This window comes from Amphiura filiformis, chromosome 5 (assembly GCF_039555335.1).
Source record: "Amphiura filiformis chromosome 5, Afil_fr2py, whole genome shotgun sequence".
Lineage (NCBI taxonomy): Eukaryota > Metazoa > Echinodermata > Ophiuroidea > Amphilepidida > Amphiuridae > Amphiura > Amphiura filiformis.
This window is the reverse complement of record NC_092632.1, coordinates 4670622-4691691: the sequence shown is the minus strand read 5'-3', so window position 1 is coordinate 4691691 and position 21070 is coordinate 4670622. Positions and strand designations below refer to the sequence as shown.

The 21070-nt window shown below is 42.5% G+C and overlaps 1 protein-coding gene across 1 annotated transcript; it reads right to left on the bottom strand.

Annotated features, from left to right (window-relative positions):
- Positions 1-364: 364 nt before the first annotated feature.
- LOC140152511 (denticleless protein homolog) lies at positions 365-20827 on the bottom strand. Its single transcript, XM_072174851.1, has 8 exons — positions 20728-20827; positions 3386-3589; positions 2763-3011; positions 2448-2634; positions 2075-2178; positions 1288-1504; positions 955-1044; positions 365-497 (listed from the first exon to the last, which is right to left on the bottom strand). Exons 1-6 carry the CDS (start codon positions 20819-20821, stop codon positions 1323-1325), a joined length of 1020 nt encoding a protein of 339 aa, XP_072030952.1. The 5' UTR covers positions 20822-20827; the 3' UTR covers positions 365-497; positions 955-1044; positions 1288-1322.
- Positions 20828-21070: the final 243 nt, after the last annotated feature.

Genomic DNA, 21070 nt, shown 5'->3' with positions numbered 1-21070 from the left:
ATTTCTCTTGAGAGAATATTTATTAGTTTCGTATTTTTGCCTATTGCAACATTGAAGTTATCAACATGTTATGGTAGCCGATTTGCGCGTGCATCATCTTCAAATGCATGCATTTACACCAGTGCTTTGAATGAACTGGCAATTTAAAACTATGACCAATGAAGTTTACACTAATCTTCTGCAATTGACCACAAGCACAACAGGTCAGGTGTCTACTTCTCACCTCTGTCAAATCTTGAAAAATACTGTTAGTTAGCATTGCCTGAAGATGGCCAATGTTGGGTACTGAAATATTAACTAGGGACCTTTTGATGTGACAATGGAATGCTTGATTCTTGGTTTCCTATATTTGTAAACTAACCTGAACTGTGTGTCCTTTGCTTGGGTTTTTCCTGGACAGTTTTTCCAACAATGTCTTCATTCTTAGCAAGCTCTTCCTCACTCTGGTTATTGAGATGCCAGACTCTAACACTGTTATCATCTGCACATGTTACCAGCTGGAACAGAACAATCAATCAAATATAACATGGGCAAAATAAAGGATTGTTTTCTTAAAGATGTGTTGACAATTTGAGGAGTTAGTATGAGATGAAACCGTTTCTAAGGAATTAAAATAAGAAAATCATGACAGTCCTGTGTTGAATCATAGCAGGTTCTGATGACAGTCTTATATTTACACTACTCAGGCTTCACGTCAGAGAATTAATTCTCGCAACAACAAAAATTGATTATCCTAAAATTCTACGGTCATCTGACAACAAGGTTTTACTTGTATTGTCACTGTTGTGTGTGCATTCAGTCATCAATGCATTGCTAGAGAAGCAGGAAAAACTAAATATTTATGTACTTTTTGCACACACGTTTGTGTGGAGAACCTTGTTTTGGTAACAAGATGGTGGCTTTGTGCATATGGTGAATACAACCATCAAAGAGACAAACAACTAGAAAAATTACCTTGGGGAAATCTAGAGGGCTCCACGCCACTGCTGTGACCTCAGCAGAGTGACCAGTCAGTTGAATTGGATCTTCACTAGGATTGTTCACCTGAAATTTGAATTGAAATAGTGGTTTGGGTTAAAAAAAATGTTTTCTACATTCACAACATCATACCCTTTCAAAGACCCTGACTGCATCTACAGATCTACTATGAAACTAGCTTGCAGAAAGCACCTCAAAATCATTCTCAAAAGTAAAAACAAATTACATAAAAACTGATTACATCAGCAAATGTTTTTGTAAAAGGTTAGAAAATACATTGTATTGTCAGAAAATGTTGCCTTCCCTTACCTTCCAGATATAGGCATTGTTGTCACTAGAACCACTCAAAAGAAATGTGTCATCACTTGAGAGGCGCTCTTCACATAAAATGTTGAGTTGGAATGGCCCATATAGCAGGCCACAGGGTACCTGTTTACTCCTAGGCAGTTGAATGCATAGATGACATCATCCGTACAACTTGCATACACACAAGAGCGACCTGAGTTGAGGATAAGTGAAGAAAAGCCTGCAAGAAAAACAAAATGATTATACAACCAAATAAAGACTGGGCTATTCCAGATGAAATCAATACACCCCCTATGGAAGACATGACCTTAATCTCCCACACAGGGGTGTAGATTTCAAATGGGATTACCTGAATGGGTGTCCTGGAATAGTCCATTGTTGTGCTTCACTATTTGGAGCAATGGTGGGATGTAAAACTCATTAGATTAATTGATCTTTTGTTCATCTCCATTGAAGTCAACTAAATAACTGCTTACCATCCTTACTGTCTCAGTTAAACATATAGTGGCACAGCCAAGGGGGGTATTGGGAGAAGCGTGTTACTGTCGATATATCTTGACCCATCAGCAAATTTCAAGAAACTTTGGGTGAAAATTGCCTAAAAATTGTAAAATCTATAACATCCCTGATATGTAAACTTTTACAATGTCAAATAATCCTATTTTTTCTGAAAGTTTTTGGAGCCATTTGATGTCAACATTTTTGGACTGTTGGATACATTTGTAATTCTGTGCCCTCTGGTCTGGAAAAGCTACACCACTGCTGCTTTACAATTACAGCATCAACTTACCAATGTTGCGTGTGCTAGTCCCACAATAAGGATACTCATATTTAGGAACTGGTTTTCTACTGGATTTTTTGTAGATTGTCCTCATGTCCCATACTTTGATAGTACTACAAGGCAAAGAAACATAAATATAATAAACATAAAAAATCTATGGTTATTTCTTATGATTATACTTAAACAGCAACATCAAAAAGCAAAGCAGCACATTATTTGCGTTCAAACCTGATAACATTATGACAGACATCAACACCACCACACCAAACATCACAATCGCAATGCAGAGGTGAAGCTAAAATGCTGTGGATTACTACAACAGACAAAAAAGCCTAAGTACACAACTTTTATCCTTACAAACATGACTTTAACCACAACCTACCTTTCTGTTGCACCAGCTGATATGAGGGAAAACTCATCATTAAAGACTACAGCTGTGACACTCGATTTGGTTGAATTTGCAGTGGGTGTCAGACGCTGACGTTTGGTAGGTTTGGGTGTAGTTGGTCTGGTAGGTACATGACCATCAGCTATGGTGTTCACAGGAGTGTGGTAACTTGGTGGTCCCTCTGGTGGAAATAAGGAGGGCATTATGTTAATATCCTGTATTTTCCTATCTGGTTCAGTTGAGTATCAACCTAAATATTTTGCACACATTTGGGGTGGAAAGTGTAAATTAAAAAAACCGCTCACCCACCTTTATGATTGCACCTGATGTCCCACATCATAATCCGTCCATCCCTAGCACCGGTCGCAAACACATTACGATCACCTGGACGGAATGAAACCGATTTTAAGCTGCTACTATGCTGCTTAAATACAGCTAACCTACAGCCTCGCTTCACATCCCATAATGCAGCAGTCTGGTCTCCGGATGCTGTCACTACCCACGGCTCTGTGTCAGCCCACTTTAAATCAAATATAGCGTTGTTATGAGCTGCCCATTCTGCAAAGTTAAAGAGTTCATTATTTAGTTGACTGAAAATGGATATTATTCAAGAAAGGATCAAATCTTGGCACCTTAATACAAAATGGGTAACTCCATTTGAAATCTACACCCTGTGTATAGGAGATTAAGGCCATGAAAGGGGGAGGTGTATGGATTTCAAATGGAATAGTCCATTTCAAAGATTCCTATCTATTTTCCAGAATGGCTCTACACCACATGATCTTTGATGTTTGTTTTTTTCTTTCCATTTTACAGGCATTTTAACATGTGAGTGTGTTACTGGCTTTTAATGCTTTAATGCTGCCTATTGCCAGTGCTACATAGCTGTCGGTATATATTTATGACAGGCACATTACTAAACATTACCATACCTTTAGCAAGTTTTGACACCCCCTGTGTATCATAGAGACAAACATGACCATCTTCATCAGCTGTAGCTAACATATGCAGCGTATCTGATGTCTTGCCAAACCCACAGGCAAATGGTGGAACTCCTCCTGGTTCCCGTTGTGATCCCAACACTGAGTGTTCATCTTCAGATATACAAGTTATCCTGTGAAGACTTCGGGGTATGGCTGTAAGATAATCACATAGATAATAGGTTTATGAACATGCACAAATATAACTCATTTTCATGCCAAGACAAATGTATGACTGGTTGATTTAGTTGTTCTGAAGACTAGTAAGGTTGACCCTCTGAAAAGGACTCTTCTCTAGTGAAAGATTAAATCCTACTCACAATGACTGGTTCTACATGTACACATGTAAATGCAATATTTCATATTCTTAGGTGAACTGGCAGTGTTTTCCCCAAATTTTAGTCCAGGGATGTAGGTAGGCCTGAAGAAAAAAACCTGAAAATCTGGAAAATATCTGGAAAAAGTGTGTAAATTTAAGCTAAAGCCCCAAAACGGGCTGAAAATAAATAAAAGTGCAGAAATTTGGACACAAAAAAATCTGGAATTCCAGATTAATCTTGAAAACTTCCCTGTTAGTCATCCCTGTTAGTCATCCATCAAAATGTTTGTGATTTCTGTCGTTTTGTTGGCACAAATGCAAACTGTGTGAGAGACTGAATATTTGACTGGTGATATATCAATAACATTGATCAATACTGGAACTACATTTTGAAAATATTTTGAAATAGGGCAGTTGTAAACAATTTGTGACTTAGTAAAAACAGAAGAAATGACACGATTTAAGAGTAATTGAATTTTTTGATAAAAGACCATTTTCTGTATACTTGGTTTTTTTTAAATGTAAAATAAAAAAACACCGAAATCTGCAACCATGTCAGTGATTTCTTATTTTCTTTTCATCTAGTTAGATTTCAGATATTTTGATTGAAGTTAAAATGAAAGAAACTGAAAATACAAAGTGTGCATTTATATTTCAAGATTTAAGTATTATCTCTGCATAATTGTTCAGCAATGTTTCAAACATGCTAAATGTGGCTGTATCAAAAAAATCATTGTTCTTTGACTGTTTCAATTTTTATGATTTTTTTCAATCATATCGCTGCAATTTGTTTGCAAATAAATAAGGAAATGTTGTGTGTTCGTTTGTTCATTTGTGTTTGTGTGACCATCAAAAGGCTTTTTCTATCTAAACATAATGAGATTACTGGCAGTAACATAACCTATATTTGATTGAAATAAGGGTAACTTATAGCCAGCAATTTTAGTGCTGGCTAATTTTAGTAGCTGAGTGTGCTTAGGATCTCAAATCGACCAACGTTTGGACTTATAATAGTCCCAAACAAAAATGTTTGGTAGACTCATAACCGGTGCGATCTTACCTTTCCGATGTTGATTAAGATACTTCTTGCATCGATCCCGAGATGCGGAAAAAACCAATAGTCATTTTGTCCCACATAAATGAATAAATAACAAAAACCCCCAGATACCCCGAGTGGACTCACACATTTGGTGCCGTCACACACGATAATCACCCCCTATCCGACTTGGGCAGCCCCTACTCGGCCAAACTTGTAGGGGCGGCGAGTCGGGATAATCAACATCGGAAAGGTAAGATCAAGACCGGTTATGAGTCTACCAAACATTTTGTTTGGGACTAGACTCAGTACACCGGTCGATCTTACCGCTTCGATGTTGATTAAGATACTTCTTGCATCAACATCTGAAAGATCGATCTAGCAAGTAACCGACGGATGGAGGTACAAGATTGGCCAGCATCTGATAAGGATCGGGAGAGTGGGTAGCATGGTAATCGCGAGGTCAAACTATTTCCCCCCCTCACGGCCGGGAAACAGAAAGACTACGTGAACAGACAAAAACCCTGAACTGAAAGTTCAGTGGTTAAAATAGAAACACTGGTTCTTACCATGTTGGAATTCTGATTGTCCATAAAACACCTGATACCCAACCACCATATTATCTCCGCAGAATAGCCCTGGAGAACTTATCGCCTGGTCGTTGGTTTACGTTTTTTTTTTTTTCCGAGGAAAAGGACGACGGGTTCTTCCAAGACACAGCCTGACAAATCTCTTCTATGGGGACCCCCTATGGTAGGCCCACGAAGATGAGATAGATCTGGTTGAGTGGGCCTTGGGGCGGCGTCTTTTGCCGCCCCGAGTCCACCAACACCTGGACCAGCCACCGTGCCAGAGTCTGTTTAGCGGCTGGACCGTGCGGTTCTGCGTGAGTGATAAATAAGCGGTCATGAGCCCCTCTTAAGGTTTGTGTTCGGCCAAGGTAGTGCTGTAGCGCCCTCCCCGGGCACCACAACCTGTCTTCGGCTATTGACGAACCCTGCCCAATACTGGGGAGGAAGAGGGGCGAGTGTCGGAATGTACTTCGCTCATTTTGTGCAAGGAAATCCAGGCGAAGAAACAGCGTCGCCCGTTGTTAGTAATCTGGAGGCTGACTTGAGACTGCGTGCAACTCTGAGCAGCGCCGTCCAAGCCAACGCCAGAAGAAAGGCCGCCTTAAGAGTGGACGTATTTAAGGGTCGCTTTTGACAGGGGCTCAAAGGGGACCCTTAATATACTCCAAGACTGTGTTGAGGTCCCATGGAGGACCACCTTCCTTTCAGTGGCGCTCGTTGAACATACCGTCGAGAAGAAGACTTAGGGACCCATCTGAATTGATAGTCGACCCGTCTTGAATCCTCGATGAATCGAGAGAATGGCTGACTTATAGTTGGCTATCGTTGCCTGCTGAAGTCCTGACCTGAACTTTTCTGTCAGAAAATCTGACACTACAGGCCCAGAGGCTCTAGTGGGAGATGTGTTTCTCTCATCCCACCCTGCGTAGTAGGGAGCCAAACGCTGACTATACGTGACGGAGGGTAGACTCTCGTCTACCCCGGCGATGAGAGAAGCAGCTTCTGATGAAAAGCCTCCCTCCGCCGACGTTCCCTGATAAGGGCCATGCAGCTAACTGCAGGTGCTCTAGTGGTAGACTTGGTACCTCTCCTCCGGGCATCCGGAGTAGATTTGGTAACTCGGGGAGTACTCGCGGCTGTGCCGCTAGTAGATCCACCATCGGTCGAAACCACAGGTGTTTCGCCAGAACGGTGCTATCAGAATGACGTTGCAATCCTCCCTCCCGATCTTGGTCACCACCCTTGCGAGTAGCGAGATCGGGGAAAGCGTAAGCAGTCATTCCTCCCCAGTCTCACGGACAGAGCGTCCACGGCGAATGCCTGTGGGTCTGCGACCCTCGAGCAGTACACCGGCAGCTGATGATTGCGATGAGATGCGAACAAATCTATCGAGGGTGGTACATCACCTCGAAGATCGTCTGGGCGACCTGCGGAGCAAGGGACCATTCTGTAGGTCCCGACACCTTTCCTCGTGACAGATCGTCCGCGAGGATGTTGGTGACTCCGCTATGTGCATCGCTCTCAACGTAATCTGCCTGGCCTTGCACCACCCTATCAGGCGTAGTGCGTGCAGGCACAACCGTGGTGACCTTGTGCCCCCTTGTCTGTTGAGGTAGGCCACCACGGTTGTGTTGTCCGCTGGACAACGATATGAGATCCCACGATCACCTTCTCGAAATGCTGGAGAGTTCTCTCCACTGCCCAAAGTTCGAGAAGGTTGATATGGAACTCCGTCTCCGTGGCCGACCATAGGCCGAGACTGAGTCCCGTGGATGTGGCCCCCAGCCCAGTTTTGACGCGTCGGTCGTCACTACGGGACGCACCGCTGGTGCAGGGAACCTGACACCTTGAGTCAAATTGGGCTGATGGGTCCACCACCAGAGTTCTCTCGCGCGATCTCCGACATCGGAACCGCGAGGATATTGGGTGACGACTGGGCCTGTAAAAGGCTAGAAGGTGTAGTTGTATAGGCCTCATGTGAAAGCGGCAGTGCGGCACGAGGTCTACCATACTGGCCATAAGGCCCAAAACCTTCATCCATGCCACAGCGGGTGCTCCCTCTGACTCGGCCAAGAGTCGGGCACACCTCGCCATGTTCGTCACCCTCTCGGGTGAGGCGCCGCGATCCCTCCTTGAGGTTGATCTGGGCCCCTAAGAATAGTGGTGTCTGCGTCGGGACCAAATTGGATTTCTTGACGTTGATCAGAAATCCCAGGTCCGCACCGCACGGACTACTAACTCCACGAGACACTGTGTCTCCAGTGGGGTGCGTCCGTAAATGAACCAATCGTCCAGGTAGCAACACATGTTGACTCCCCTGCGCTTCAGAGGTACGCTGCCACCGCCCTGACCAGGAGTGTAAACACTCTGGGGAGGTGGACAAGCGAATGGCAGGCATCGAAACTGGTAAGTTTGACCCTGCACCTTGAAGCGTAGAAACCTCTGATCTTGAGGTGCGATCGGAACATGCAGATATGCGTCCGAGAGATCTAGCGATGCCGCCCACATACCCTTGATGGGGCAGGCTAGCACCGCAGCGAGAGTCTCCATTCTGAACCTCTTGGGCCTGATGAACTCGTTCAACGGCTTGAGGTTCAGAATGGGCCTCAATCGCCGGTCTTCTTTGGAGCCAGAAAAAGCGTGCTCCAAAAACCCTTGGTGAAAGGGGGGTAGACCGGGACAATCGCTTGCCGTGAGAAGCTGAGTGATCTCTGACAGTAGTGCCCGACGCTGGGGGCCGTCTGGCGGCACTACCGTGGACCTCTGAATCGTGCAGGCGCACGAGGGTGGCTGGTAAATTCCAGCCTGTAACCCCCACTGACCACTGACAATACCCAGGCGCCCGGTGAGATGGCATGCCATCTCTGGGCGTAATGCAATAGCTGCCGCCCACAGGGGAATCCCTGTGGGAAGTCAAACCTGCCGGCATGGACTGTCGACCGCCGTGCCCTCAGGACCGATCTGGTTTGCCACCCTTAGAAGAACGGCTCTTCTTAGGGGGCTTGCCATCTGGTCCAGCACTACTCTTGCGCTTCCCAGTCTTTTTGGGAGGTGCTGGAGTAGCCTCGGGCTCGGGTGTAGTCTGTGGTGCGGCGTCCTGCTGAAGCGGAGCTGGCGCTGAAGAACGCTTAGAAGACTTCTTCTTCTTGTGCTTCTTCTTCGCCTTACTGCCCTCCCCTTGGTCAGGGCAGCCTCCGACTTCTTCAGAGTGCTCTCATTGGTGGCCTTCTTTGCCCGGTCCTCAACCGTAGCGCAAAAGGCCTGTCCAAAGAGTAGCCCCTGTCCCACCGAGTCTGACTTCTTCATTGCATCAGCAAAGTCGGGGCCGTAAGTTGACTGGAGGGACAGACAGGCATTCTCCCGGCGGCGAGATGACATCCTATGGGCTAGGCCCATAGAACTCTCGTTGAGGTTAGCTGTTAGCACCGCTAACAGATTAACCTCGCGGAAGAAGTTCGGCGTTGCCCGTGGTGGTTCGCTACCTTCCTACCGAGGTGCTCGGCAAGCGTGGTAGCGACACTAGAGACTCTGATAAGCGGCGTGCTCGCTTATCGATGAGCTTTAGCTCCTCCTCCCACTGGGGGGAGAACGACCCGTGCGCCTTAGCCGCTAGCGGCAGGCGCTTGGCAACGTCTGGATCCATGTCAGGGACCCTGAGGTAGGTTTCGTAGTCCTCCTGCGACACACGCAGTGGAAGCGTGCAAGCACGCGGCGTCGAAGCTCCAGCGAGCCTGACAGCCCTCTGAAACCTACCCTTGAGGTCCGCCGGGGAATGCAAGTGCGAGGCGACCCTTGTGTGGAGCGCTAGCTGGGCATCCTACTGAAAAGATGCCCTGGTCCTCCTGAACGGACTCCTCCTGAGAGAAAGCCAGGCCCAAACCTTGGGCCACACGGCTCATCACCTCAGCGGTGTCCGCAGGCAGACCATTGCTAGCGAGTTCCTCACGGGGAAGCGGGGAAGGATACCTGAAGCTAGCTGCACAGTCTCAACAGACTGTGAGTCGCTACTGGTTTCATCTTCCGACTCCTTTCCCTCGCCTTCAGACTCTGACTCACTCTCTGATGAGGAAGAGATCTGATGACAGGCATCTGAAGGTGGACAGGGAGGTGTCGCCACCGTGTGGCTAGCCAACTGAACACCAGCAGAAGAGGGAGTACTCCCGCTAGACCCGAGATGCTAGCTATAGCACCCGGGATCCCGACGCTCGCTGCTGTCGCCCTAGCCATAGCAGTGTGCGGCCTACCCTGAGCTGTATCAGGGTTAGCCACTCGCCGCCGGGTTGGGTAACAACTGGTGGTACTGCTTGCCCAACGCTAGGCGGCACTTGCCACGGTGGAAGACCGTGGAAGAAACCACCCTGCGGCGGATACCACGGGGCATACCCTGTTGGTAGCTGACCCTGAAAGGATCCGCCACCAGGGAAACCCCATGGAAGCAGCAGTACCAGTACCGCCTCCCCCTGTTGCCACAGAGACTGTGGTAACCAGGACAGTACTGCGGTACCTGCGTGGTTGTAGCGTAGGTGCCCGGTAGGGCTCCGGCTGCGCATACCACTGTACCCATGCCTCACAGCGTTCCCGCTAGAGGATCAAGCCGTGTGTATGGGTACCCGCTATACTGGCTGTCCCTTGGCTAAAAGGAGCTTGCCTAGTATCACGGGTAGCTGGCGTGTATACCCTCGATCAGTCACCTCGCTACCTGAATAGGCAGTATCAATCAATGGAGCCATGCTCCGCTGAATAGATAGTGATCGATCATAAGAGGGTAATTGACCCATTGACTGTAATGGATCACCCACGCTCTGCTGGCTCTCGAGGACATAAGTGGGTTGTTGATCAGCCAGGCTGTTCAAACTACCTACCCTAACCTCTTGAGCCTCGCCCAAGGTCGCTGTGTGTGGCGGACCACTCACGGCAGCTCTGGGCGCGTGCATAGTGGCTACCACTGAAGTCAAGCCGTAGCTCGTCTCGGTAGCTGCCACTGTTTGCACTTGGGTCGCTGTCCCGTGAGAGACTGCGAGCCCAACCCCGGTATAGCCGCTAGCCAGTCCCGGAGGACAGCCGGCAGCCATTCCAAGGCCCAGGGAATCACTCGGCGGTCCCACCATGGATCGCTGCCGTGTGACAACCCCAGGTGGTTCTGCTAAGACTACACCTGAAGCGTTAGCCCCGGTATCGTCTCTGCTAAACCCATGCACGTTTTCATTCGACCCTTGCGGGAGCGAAAGGCGTGCTGCGTGCCGTGGATCAACCCAGGCAAGCCCGGGTTCCACTGGCACGCTGCGTGCTGAGACCGGCCGAGGCAAGTCCGCTGCACGCTGTATGCTAGGATTCAACCCAGGCAAGCCGGGTACCCTTGGCATACTGTCCGTCGCCGGCTACTTCGCGGGTGCTAGACCGCTCGTTAAGCCAGCAATAGGCGGGTGTCCACCTGCAAGAAGCTCGCTAGAGATCTCACTGGTTGACTGGTGCTCGCCTGTTGGGGCAAGTACCGCCCTGCTGCCTGCTACTAGCTTAGGCGTAAAGTCAGTGCTTTCGCTGGCTGCTAGGCCTTCGGGCTCGCTAGCAGTCCCGGAGGGTCCGCCTGCTTGCCCGGGACCGGAGCCCCAGAGGTTACCTTAGCGTGGCCCTTGCCTGCCTCGCTAGTACCTACCATATCAATCTTACCTGTAGGCTTCTGTTTCTTAGTCTTCGTCTTCTGTCTGTGTCGAAGACCTAAGCGAAGCGCTACTTTCTAAATCCTCGAAGTGGATGTCCGATAAGCCTATGCAAAAGGAAGCACACTTATTTGATTTAGAGCAATCCCTGTGGGAGTAGCAGAGTGGATGCGGGTCCCACTCTGGTACAAGGGAAGGGCATGATTGACAAGGCCTAGACATTGTGGTAATCGGGGAGCGTACAGCACTACCCCCGAACACAAGCTCAAGCCCAATAAACAGACCCACACGCACAGTGGCTGACGCTGATGTAGTGGTATGATATAAAATATATATACAAAGGGATGAAAAACTGAAAACCTTTTGGGGAAGATTTGTCAGGCTGGTCCCTTCGGAAACCCACCGAACTCTTAGCAGTAACACGGCGTCATCAGACGCGTACTGAAAGATATAACGATAGAGCACACCATAAACATAGCGATAATCACTCACCATACATGTATACACAGTACTGTACAAACATCTATTGTAACTTACTAGTCTGTTATAGTTGTTTTACGTGAGAACAAAAATAAAATGGCGTCCTAAGGCGGCCATTTTGGCGTGTGTCCCGTATATGAGCGGAAACACACATACAAGCTAAGTTTTGGATCGTTTTGTCACTTTTCTTGCCGAAAAATGTCGTCAAAACTATCTCCTAGCGACTATACTGGTTGGTTTTTACCTCAGTGTAACAAACAAACTGTATATCTCGTCCTTTGGTGCGTAATGATACTGAGCGTTGGTAAAGAAAAATCCACACGTCGATCGCATCTAGAAACCAAGGAGGATAAGGGGTGATTATCGTGTGTGGCGTCACCGAATGGGTGAGTCCACTCGAGGATCGGGGTTTTGTTATTTATTCATTTATGTGGGACAAAATGACTATTGGTTTTTCCGCATCTCGGGATCGATGCAAGAAGTATCTTAATCAACATCGAAGCGGTAAGATCGACCGGTGTACTGAGTCTAGGGCAATCAGATTATCAGTCTGTTGCTATGATTGTCAGACGATTGATTCTGCCAATCAGAACCCCACTTCTGTGTTTACGCTCTGCACGCTCTCAAAATGTAAACAATGCCACCATGATGTGATATTTTCGACCAGCTTCTAGCACCACCACCGGCAGCAACTTCAGGAAAGAAGAAGCAAGGTTGCCAGTCTGATGAAGTGCTGCGTACTAGCAGCATGAAACTGTCACCAAAATACCCAGTGGGCACACCTGACGTTGAAATCAGGTTGTATTTGCAAATGGACTTCAACCTGATGGAGTTCAACCTGATTTCAACCCGATTTCAACCTAGCAGTTAGTTGAAATCAGGTTGAAAATTCAATGTTGTATCAACGTTGAAAATTCAACGCTGATTCAACATTGAAAATTCAACCCGATTTCAACTTACCTCTAGGTTGAAATCAGGTTAGGTTGAAACTTCGACGTTGTATCAACGTTGATTCAACGTCGAAATCCTAACCTGTGCCCACTGGGTATTGATTTGATTATGAATTCCCATCAAATAGTGTTAAATGACAATCCAGATGAACCTAATACACATTGTACAACATGGCATATATGCCCAATGGGAAGTTGTTGTTTTACAGCGCTTAATAGGAGTCAGGTTTGTAATACTATTTGTTCGTGAGAACAAAACAGGGGATAACAAACAGGGGGTAACCATTTTATCCTTTAGTGAACATGATTTTATTATCTTCCGACTTTATTCGTAAACTTTGCTGAAGGAATTTAGTTTGATAATCTTACTAAAATGTCTATTCTCTCGGTCGGACATCCGGGCATGAACCGGCTGACAATAGCACTGGAGTGAAAACAACATTCGCATTCACTGAACTCTGGAGTGTATCACAAGCTATCACACTATTGTGCCAGGTTCAACTCTCTGCAAATAAAAATATGCCATAAGTTGTTTTCACTCCAATGCATGAATTCGGTATGCTAGGTGAATTCAAATTTGCCATCAAACTGTATCATTTTATATATCAAATTAAAGCCCTTGAGTAAAGAAAGCCAAAACTGAAAACCTTTTTGTGATAGCACTTTCTGTAGCAAAGTTACATCTTGTCAAAGATTGACTTTCATCAAAAAGATTCTGCAAGCAAAAGCTAGCAAAATTCCCCAAAACAGCATTTCGGTGCTAGATCTTAGTCTCATGATGATAGCAGCTTTTTTTAATGGAATTGCTATCAAAATCCCTCTAAAATTCCATGTGCGATTGACATATCACCATAAAAAATCATATATTTGGGTCAAGTGAAGCATAGAAAACATACCCCGGTATGTTTCCTTGACCAGCCTGTCCAATCTGTTCTATACATATATGTATTGTGTTTGGGCCCCGGTCTGGGCGAATTTGGCTGACCAGCAAATGTGTTAACTAAGGTTTGCCTCTCATACCTACATGAATCATTGAATGGATGTTACGTGGCCCCGACCGAGAGAATAGGCCATGACTGCAGTTTCTTCCATACTTTTTAACAGTGCAGCCATGCCGCATGTGAAGTATGCGTGCAAGTCTTGGGATTTTGTGTGAGTCATGTTACGCAGACGCGCGCGTGTTACGCATTACGACTCTCAGGTAATACAGGAAATATTATATACTTCATTAATATATTCTTGTTCATTGATTGGTTAAAAGTGGATCACATGACCAAAAATAGTTCTACCATCAGTACTCCTATCCGTAAATAGTACCTCTAAGCCGTAAATAGTATTTGCAATGTCCCGGATGAGCCGTAAAATAGTACCTCCAAGCCGTAAATAGTACTTTTGACCATGCCTTCGGCGTGCGCGCATTTGATCTTGACGGAACAGTTCACGCACCTTGAGAAACTGCCATAGCGTGATTTAGCGCTGCTGTAATTGGTTAGCCCGATTTTAGCCTATTCGATTTTTGGAAGGGAAAAATATAGGTTGTGCTTAAATTGGACGTGCTGTACACTCAGGATAGAAGCTGGAGAGTCAAAACGTCAAATAATTTTCTTTTAACCAATCAATGAACAAAGAACATATTAATGAAGTATATAAAACAAATATATACTGCCTTTATTCGAAGTTCTGGTTAAAACTATGGTCCCTCGTTGAGATCAATTAATACTATTTTCCTTTGGGGCTGCGCCCCTCAGGAAAATAGTAATATTGATCTCACCTCGGGCCCATAGTTTTAACCAGAACCTCTCATGGCAGTATATATTTGTATATTAGTACCTGCCTGTATATTAATGAGGCCTGGGGCACCGGTACGTACGCAGGTATGTTATTCAGATTTCCTTTTACAAATTAAGCGTACAGCTAGCTAGCTGTCCAGCAGCGTTCGAATTAAGAAATTTTCTGAGGTTGTCCACCGGACAACCTCAACAAATGTTTTGGTTGTCCGAAAATATTTTGGGTTGTCCGAAATTTATATGCTTTAGTTGCAGTTGCAATTAGTTTAAAAAACAGTACACAGCCGCCAATATTACTGTTCAATTAGCTTAGATTCTTGAATTTTTAAGATATTTGAAAAAATAGAAAATTGTGGTCAAAGTCATCAAAGAAAAATGTTAGCACAGCCTTAGACCTAACGTGATTTATACTTTTCAAATTCTAAAGTTCAGTTTAGAACCCCATTTCTTTTCAATTTTGGTGTTTTCCCGCGATATTTTTATAAAAAGCCGTAGAACGTCGGGTACCATAAACTTTGTTGAATCAATCCATTTAGAGCAATGGGGACGAATGTCATAATGCGCTGAGATAGTATTTATTCGACCATCCGTATCAGGAAGTCTTGTCCATCAAAATAGCTATATATTTGCCAGTATGCCTAATTTGTGTTGAAACCCTACTGTTGAAACATTACATTATTATTTATGAACTAAGCTGTTCTAAAATATGCCCAGCTTATATATATAAATACATTCCTTGTGTGTGGGGGTGGGGTGTGTGTGTGTGTGTGTGTGTGTGTGTGTGTGTGTGTTTGTTTGTTTGTTTGTTTGTTTGTTTGTTTGTTTGTTTGTTTGTTTGTTTGTTTGTTTGTTTGTTTGTTTGTTTGTTTGTTTGTTTGTTTGTTTGTTTGTTTGTTTGTTTGTTTGTTTGTTTGTTTGTTTGTTTTTATTTTTTTTTTTTTTTTTTTTTTTTACTGAATTGGTCTGAGAAGGTGTAGGCCTGTAGGCCTACTATAAAATTACACATTTATTTTCAATTTGTAATTTCGTTTTGTTTGTATGAGAAGGACATTTGGAAACAAAAGAATTTTTGTACCAGAAAATATTATTTAAAACAATCAGGTTACAGAAAACAATTCTTGTAAAGTCACTGTATCTGAAAATGTCAAGCGAAAGCTGGTATTCTTGGGAAGGAATGATGGTATTAAACAAAACTCAAGTTACATTGTAAACCAGTTGAAATGAGAGCGAAATCCATAATTTTAATGTCATTGTTTAGGAAAATAAATAATGCTCAGAATAATGTTATGCATAAAACGTAATCGTGCCATATAATTTCGTGTAACAAAAACCGGTTGACCATCATCACCTATAGAACCTATCCAATAACCGGAACGATATAACAATTGGAATGGCATTGGTGGACAGATTGTTTTGCCAAATTGGATAGGGTCTATTCTATGCCCTAAGTTGAGAATGGACCGTCCCACTCGATTTGTAAAAAGGTCGCGAACCCTTATGGTGGACCCAAGTAACTGCCTAAAATGAGGCAAAATTGAAAAGAAATGGGGTTTTAAATTGAACTTTGGAATTTGAAAAGTATAAACCACGTTAGGTCTAAGGCTGTGCTAACAATTTTCTTTGATGACTTTGGCCACAATTATTTATTTTTTCAAATATCTTAAAAATTCAAGAATCTAAGCTAATTGAACAGACAGTAAGTATTCACACATCATACACTTTCTCCAAACTCACCTTGTTGCTAATAAAATATCAAATATATTTGTCCAAGCCAGCTGTTTACATTATAAACGAATACCAATACATGCACATGGCCAAGGTTAGGTATAAAATATTGGCTACAACTTTAGGGGAGTTTTTTACTACAACCACCAACATTTTTTGGTCATGATTTCTTTTGAACATTTCAAGATTTATGCAATGCATTTTATATAAGCTTACTCAGTAACAGCGGTGCACATTTTTATGGTTGTCCTTCGGACAACTGCCTACAGCATTTTTGGTTGTCCGACATTCATTTTGGTTGTCCCGGACAACAGGACAACCACTTATTTCGAACACTGCTGTCCAGCGCATATTATTTTGCACAAGGTCCAATGCACACGCTTGACGTCGCGCACATATATATACGCGATGGTTAACGCTGACAAAGGAACCTGGAAAAAATTATTAATATTATACAGATTTTTATCCAAGTGGTGTTTGAGTGACCAATGCAATGAGATTGCAAAATTCTATTCAACTAAATGATAAAACCCTAACCCAAAACTAACCCTATTACCCAAACCTCCTTCTATAAGCCTCTACCTCTACCTCTACGTAAATACTTGGCAAGGTCCATAAGTTTGGATGTAGTGCCAAGGAAGAAAACTTGTTGCTCCCGTGCAGTGCAGGTAATGAAGGTGCCGATATATACAAAGTGCGAGTAAAATGGACCTGGAATTACATTGAACCAGTAACTGCTCCCTGAACACCTCGTAAGTTGGAGAAGACAAGGTGCTCACTGGTAGAGAATTCCACCAGGCGACTGTCACTGTGGGGAAAAGCGAAGCTTTGAAGAGCTGGATACGGGCTGGTAGTGGATTGAATTTACTGGGATGGTAGGCTCTTGTAGAGGATGGAAGCATTGGAGTCATGTAGAGAGCTGGGTTGACTGCCACAAGGTTGTTACATATCTTGTACATGAGGATGAGACTGGATGTTTTTCGCCTTTGCTCGAGGGAGACCCATTGTAATTCTTGAAGCATTGATGAAAGCGGAAACAGGACGGTTCGCACCCTTTCAATTTCGGACCCGTGCACTTTCGCCCCTTTCAATTTCGCACCCGTGCACTTTCGCCCCCCTTTTAAACCGCGGGTAATGTGCTGCTGTTGATTGATGATGCACGATCGATCGCTTCAACTCCCGGCGGTACAGTGGGGTGTTGTATGTGTATAGTATTGGTTGACTTTTGAGTGTTGATTGTCTGTGTTTGCAGTACGGTACTGGGTTCAGCGTGTACAAAAGCAAATAGTATGTTGATGGCCTCTCCGGTTCGATTGAATTTAATAGGCCTATATTATTACGATATATTACATGTGCTTCGACTAAAGATTGGTATTCATTATGTTTTTGATTTGTTATTTTGTTTTACTTAGGCCTATTTTATTTTATTTCATTTCTATTTTATTTATTTTAAGCCTATTAATTATTTTTATTTTATTATTATTATTATTATTATTATTATTATTATTATTATTATTATTATTATTATTATTATTATTATTATATTAATTATTATTATATTATTGTTATTAGAATTATGTTACCTTATTAGTACTTTATAATAGGCTATATAATTTAGTATTCAATTATTTATGGCCTATAAAGTATAAAATTTATAGGGCCTAATATTGATATGGCCAAAAATATGATGGCTTATAATTTATAATTTTATCCCATCTTTATGTTGCGAATTGATCTTCTTTGACATGACACTAAAAAAAAAAAAATATTTAGCAAATTTCTCAAAGACAAATGCTTTAAAGCAAAACAAATGCCTGCAGCAGCTTTGCGATAATGCTGTGCCGACTTTCACCACCTTTCTTCACCATGAGTATTACCTGCCACTAGTCTGCGAAAAGCGCGGGCGTGACATGGGTTCAATCAATGCAATGGTAGCCTCCGGTGACTCGGCAGTAGCACGCATATATTCGCCCCAGAACACACCCGTACCGGATCCATCGCTTGACAAGTCTCCGGGCCCCGCGGCCGCGTGATTGTATAAAGTGTGACTCCTTCAACCCATTATGTAATGAATGACTTACGCGAAAGCGCCGGGTATGGTGTGGGTCCAATCAATGGTAGGGTACCGTAAACAGACACGCAAAAGTGCCATATGCCTCTTGACGTCGATCGTAAAATATTATTAATCAGGACAGTTTTCTGTTCGTTTTAATGAGAAATGTAAATAATGAACCAAATGTTTTAACTTTTATGTCTTTTAATGAATGATGTATTTTGTCTGTGTTCTTAATTAATTTAATATATATTTCTACAAGTGTTACGTAAATTGTATAAAACAAAGAAATGTCAATACTTTTAATGAATTTTGATATATTTGATGTATGATTTTTTTGATGTTTATGCATTTTTATGTTTTTAAAAAATTCTTACATATATAGGGCTTATGTATAATTCTACAAATTGTTATGTATATTGTTTTTATGACACTGATCCCCTTGTAATAGCAGATTTATCTGAAAGGTAGCCCTGTATAAATATGGTTTTAATAAATAACATAAAGTAAATAAACAAATTTGTGGAAAAATGCTATCAATTCTGCATTGTAAATGATTGACATTTATGTGTGTTCATGATTCATTTTATTTACTGGCCTGTCAATCACGGACTCATTATGACGATGCTTTATTAACACCACGGCACATCTTATATCTTAATCTGCTTAATATGCCGACAATTTTAAGGCGGGATGTTTGAACTTCGAAGATGTCAATAATGTAATATAGCATCTATTTCTTAGATAATAAAGATCGTGTAAAGGAGATGAATTTCTTTCTTTATTTTTCTTTTCTTTTTCCTTTTTTTCGTTTTTATAGTGCCTTTTTTCTTCTTTTTTTTTATTCAAGAAAGCTGCTTTGTCTTTTGAACCCTGTTTTGTTTTTGGATGTTGCTGCACATAATAAACAGTTTTAAACAATCAATTTATTTCTATCAATTAGATTTGTTCAGTTCATCTTAATTTCTTTGGATTTCGTTTTTTCTTTCCCCTTTCTTTCTTTCTTTCTTTCCTTTCTTTCTTTTTTCGTTTGCATGATCAGGCTATAGGGGTCTGACGCATAAATGACATCTATCTTAAAGGAGTATTTCGTGATCCTAGTATCATCTTTTTATGACATTTTTAGTAGACATGGTAGATATGCTTGAAAAATCTTATTCCCAAAATTTCAGTTGATTCGATTTTGCATTATCGAGTTATGCGAGTTATGCATGACTATGTACTGCTCCATAGGCCACTGTTGTAATTTCGTTCTGGTACACCAGAGCGTAATTCAAATTGACGATATTTTGCTAGGCAATTAAATCTGCAAGAATTATTTTTGGAGATAAACATTATGTAGCCAGAGGTTTCCAGTGGTATAAAAAATCATTTTTTTTAAAGAAAAGTGAGGGCTAATAATAATAATAATAATAATAATAATAATAATAAAAATAACTTTATTTATACACGGTAAAACATGTTCAATACAATATTGATCTTCCACATGTCCGTGTGGATATTAAAACATTACTAAAATATAAAATATAAAAGTTTGTTAAAAGATAATTATAATGCAAAAATGTACATAGACTAATACAATATTTCACTAAGAGACAAACAATTTATAATAAATGAATATGATAAAAATAATCTGCATTCATCCTCATATCATTGTTATTCTTCTTATTATTATTATCATATTATTATCATTATATTATATTATTAAATAAACTTTGTTTATATTATTAACATTATTATTATTATTATTATCATATTATTATTATTATCATCATATTATATTATTAAATTAACTTTGTTTATATGTTTTGTGTTACTCCCCCATTGGATGTTGTGTCATACTTTCATTGTTTTTAATTTTATCCATTGCTTGTTGACACTTGTATCCTTTTGGATCCATCCTTTGGTCGTCAGTTGGAACAAATTTTCACTGTTTTTATACATATTATAATTAATAATTAAATATAAATTTATTATTATTATTACTATTTATTATTATTACTATTTTTATCATTGAATTCTAATTATTTCATTATTTTGGGTAAGCCTGCTGCTAAAATATCTGGCCTGTAATATATACTGAGAAAAAAAATCGTTCCTCTATTTTGTTATAAAATATCCTTTCTTTCCTTCCTTCCGGGTTTATCATGACTTAATAAGTGCATGCCCGACGGCCCCAGCACTATAAACATACTACGCCGCTTTACCGCCGGAGTTCAAGCAATCGATCGTGCATCAATCAACAGCAGCACAATACCCGCGGTATAAAAAGGGGGCGAAAGTGCACGGGTGCGAAATAGAAAGGGGGCGAAAGTGCACGGGTCCGAAATTGAAAGGGTGCGAACCGTCCAGCATTCGATGAAACACTGTCTTGCCGTCTGTATCGGTGGAGGACGAATCTTGCAGCCTGCCTCTGTATGTTTTCAATTTTATTGATGTCTTTTTGATGGTATGGAGACCAGACTGGACATGTGTATTCAAGATGTGGTCGGACCAGCGACATGTAGGCTTGTTCCTTCAACTTGCGAGAGCAAGCGCTGTATATCACATGGCTGTATGGCAACATGGCAATGCTTATTATATCATGCATGCATGATAATTGATATGCCATTTTGTATTTTTGTATATTTAAATTCAATGGTCTGGACTGAAATATTCTGACTAAAAAAAGCTATTGAAATTCATAAGTAACAGCAGCCTACCGATATAACTTACTCTTAAGGTATTCATTGCGCTGATTTCTTCCAAGAAATGCTCTCGGTGAAAGCAATTGTGAAATACTATTATCAAATGCAGCTGCAGCAGTCATCGTTGCCCTGATGAGCTGATCGTTGTTTAAAGGAATGCTGGACGGTTCGCACCCTTTCAATTTCGGACCCGTGCACTTTCGCCCCCTTTCTATTTCGCACCCGTGCACTTTCGCCCCCTTTTTATACCGCGGGTATTGTGCTGCTGTTGATTGATGCACGATCGATTGCTTGAACTCCCGGCGGTGCGGCGTAGTATGTTTATAGTGCTGGGGCCGTCGGGCATGCACTTATTAAGTCATGATAAACCC

What these genes read in the sequence shown, in the direction of transcription:
- LOC140152511 (XM_072174851.1), bottom strand. Translation starts at nt 20,821, where the DNA reads ATGACTGCTGCAGCTGCATTTGATAATAGTATTTCACAATTGCTTTCA. An exon ending in GCGCAATGAATACCTTAAGA is followed by an intron (nt 3,590 to 20,727) that starts GTAAGTTATATC and finishes ATTATCTTACAG; the next exon opens with CCATACCCCGAAGTCTTCAC. An exon ending in TCAGCTGGTGCAACAGAAAG is followed by an intron (nt 2,179 to 2,447) that starts GTAGGTTGTGGT and finishes TTTGCCTTGTAG; the next exon opens with TACTATCAAAGTATGGGACA.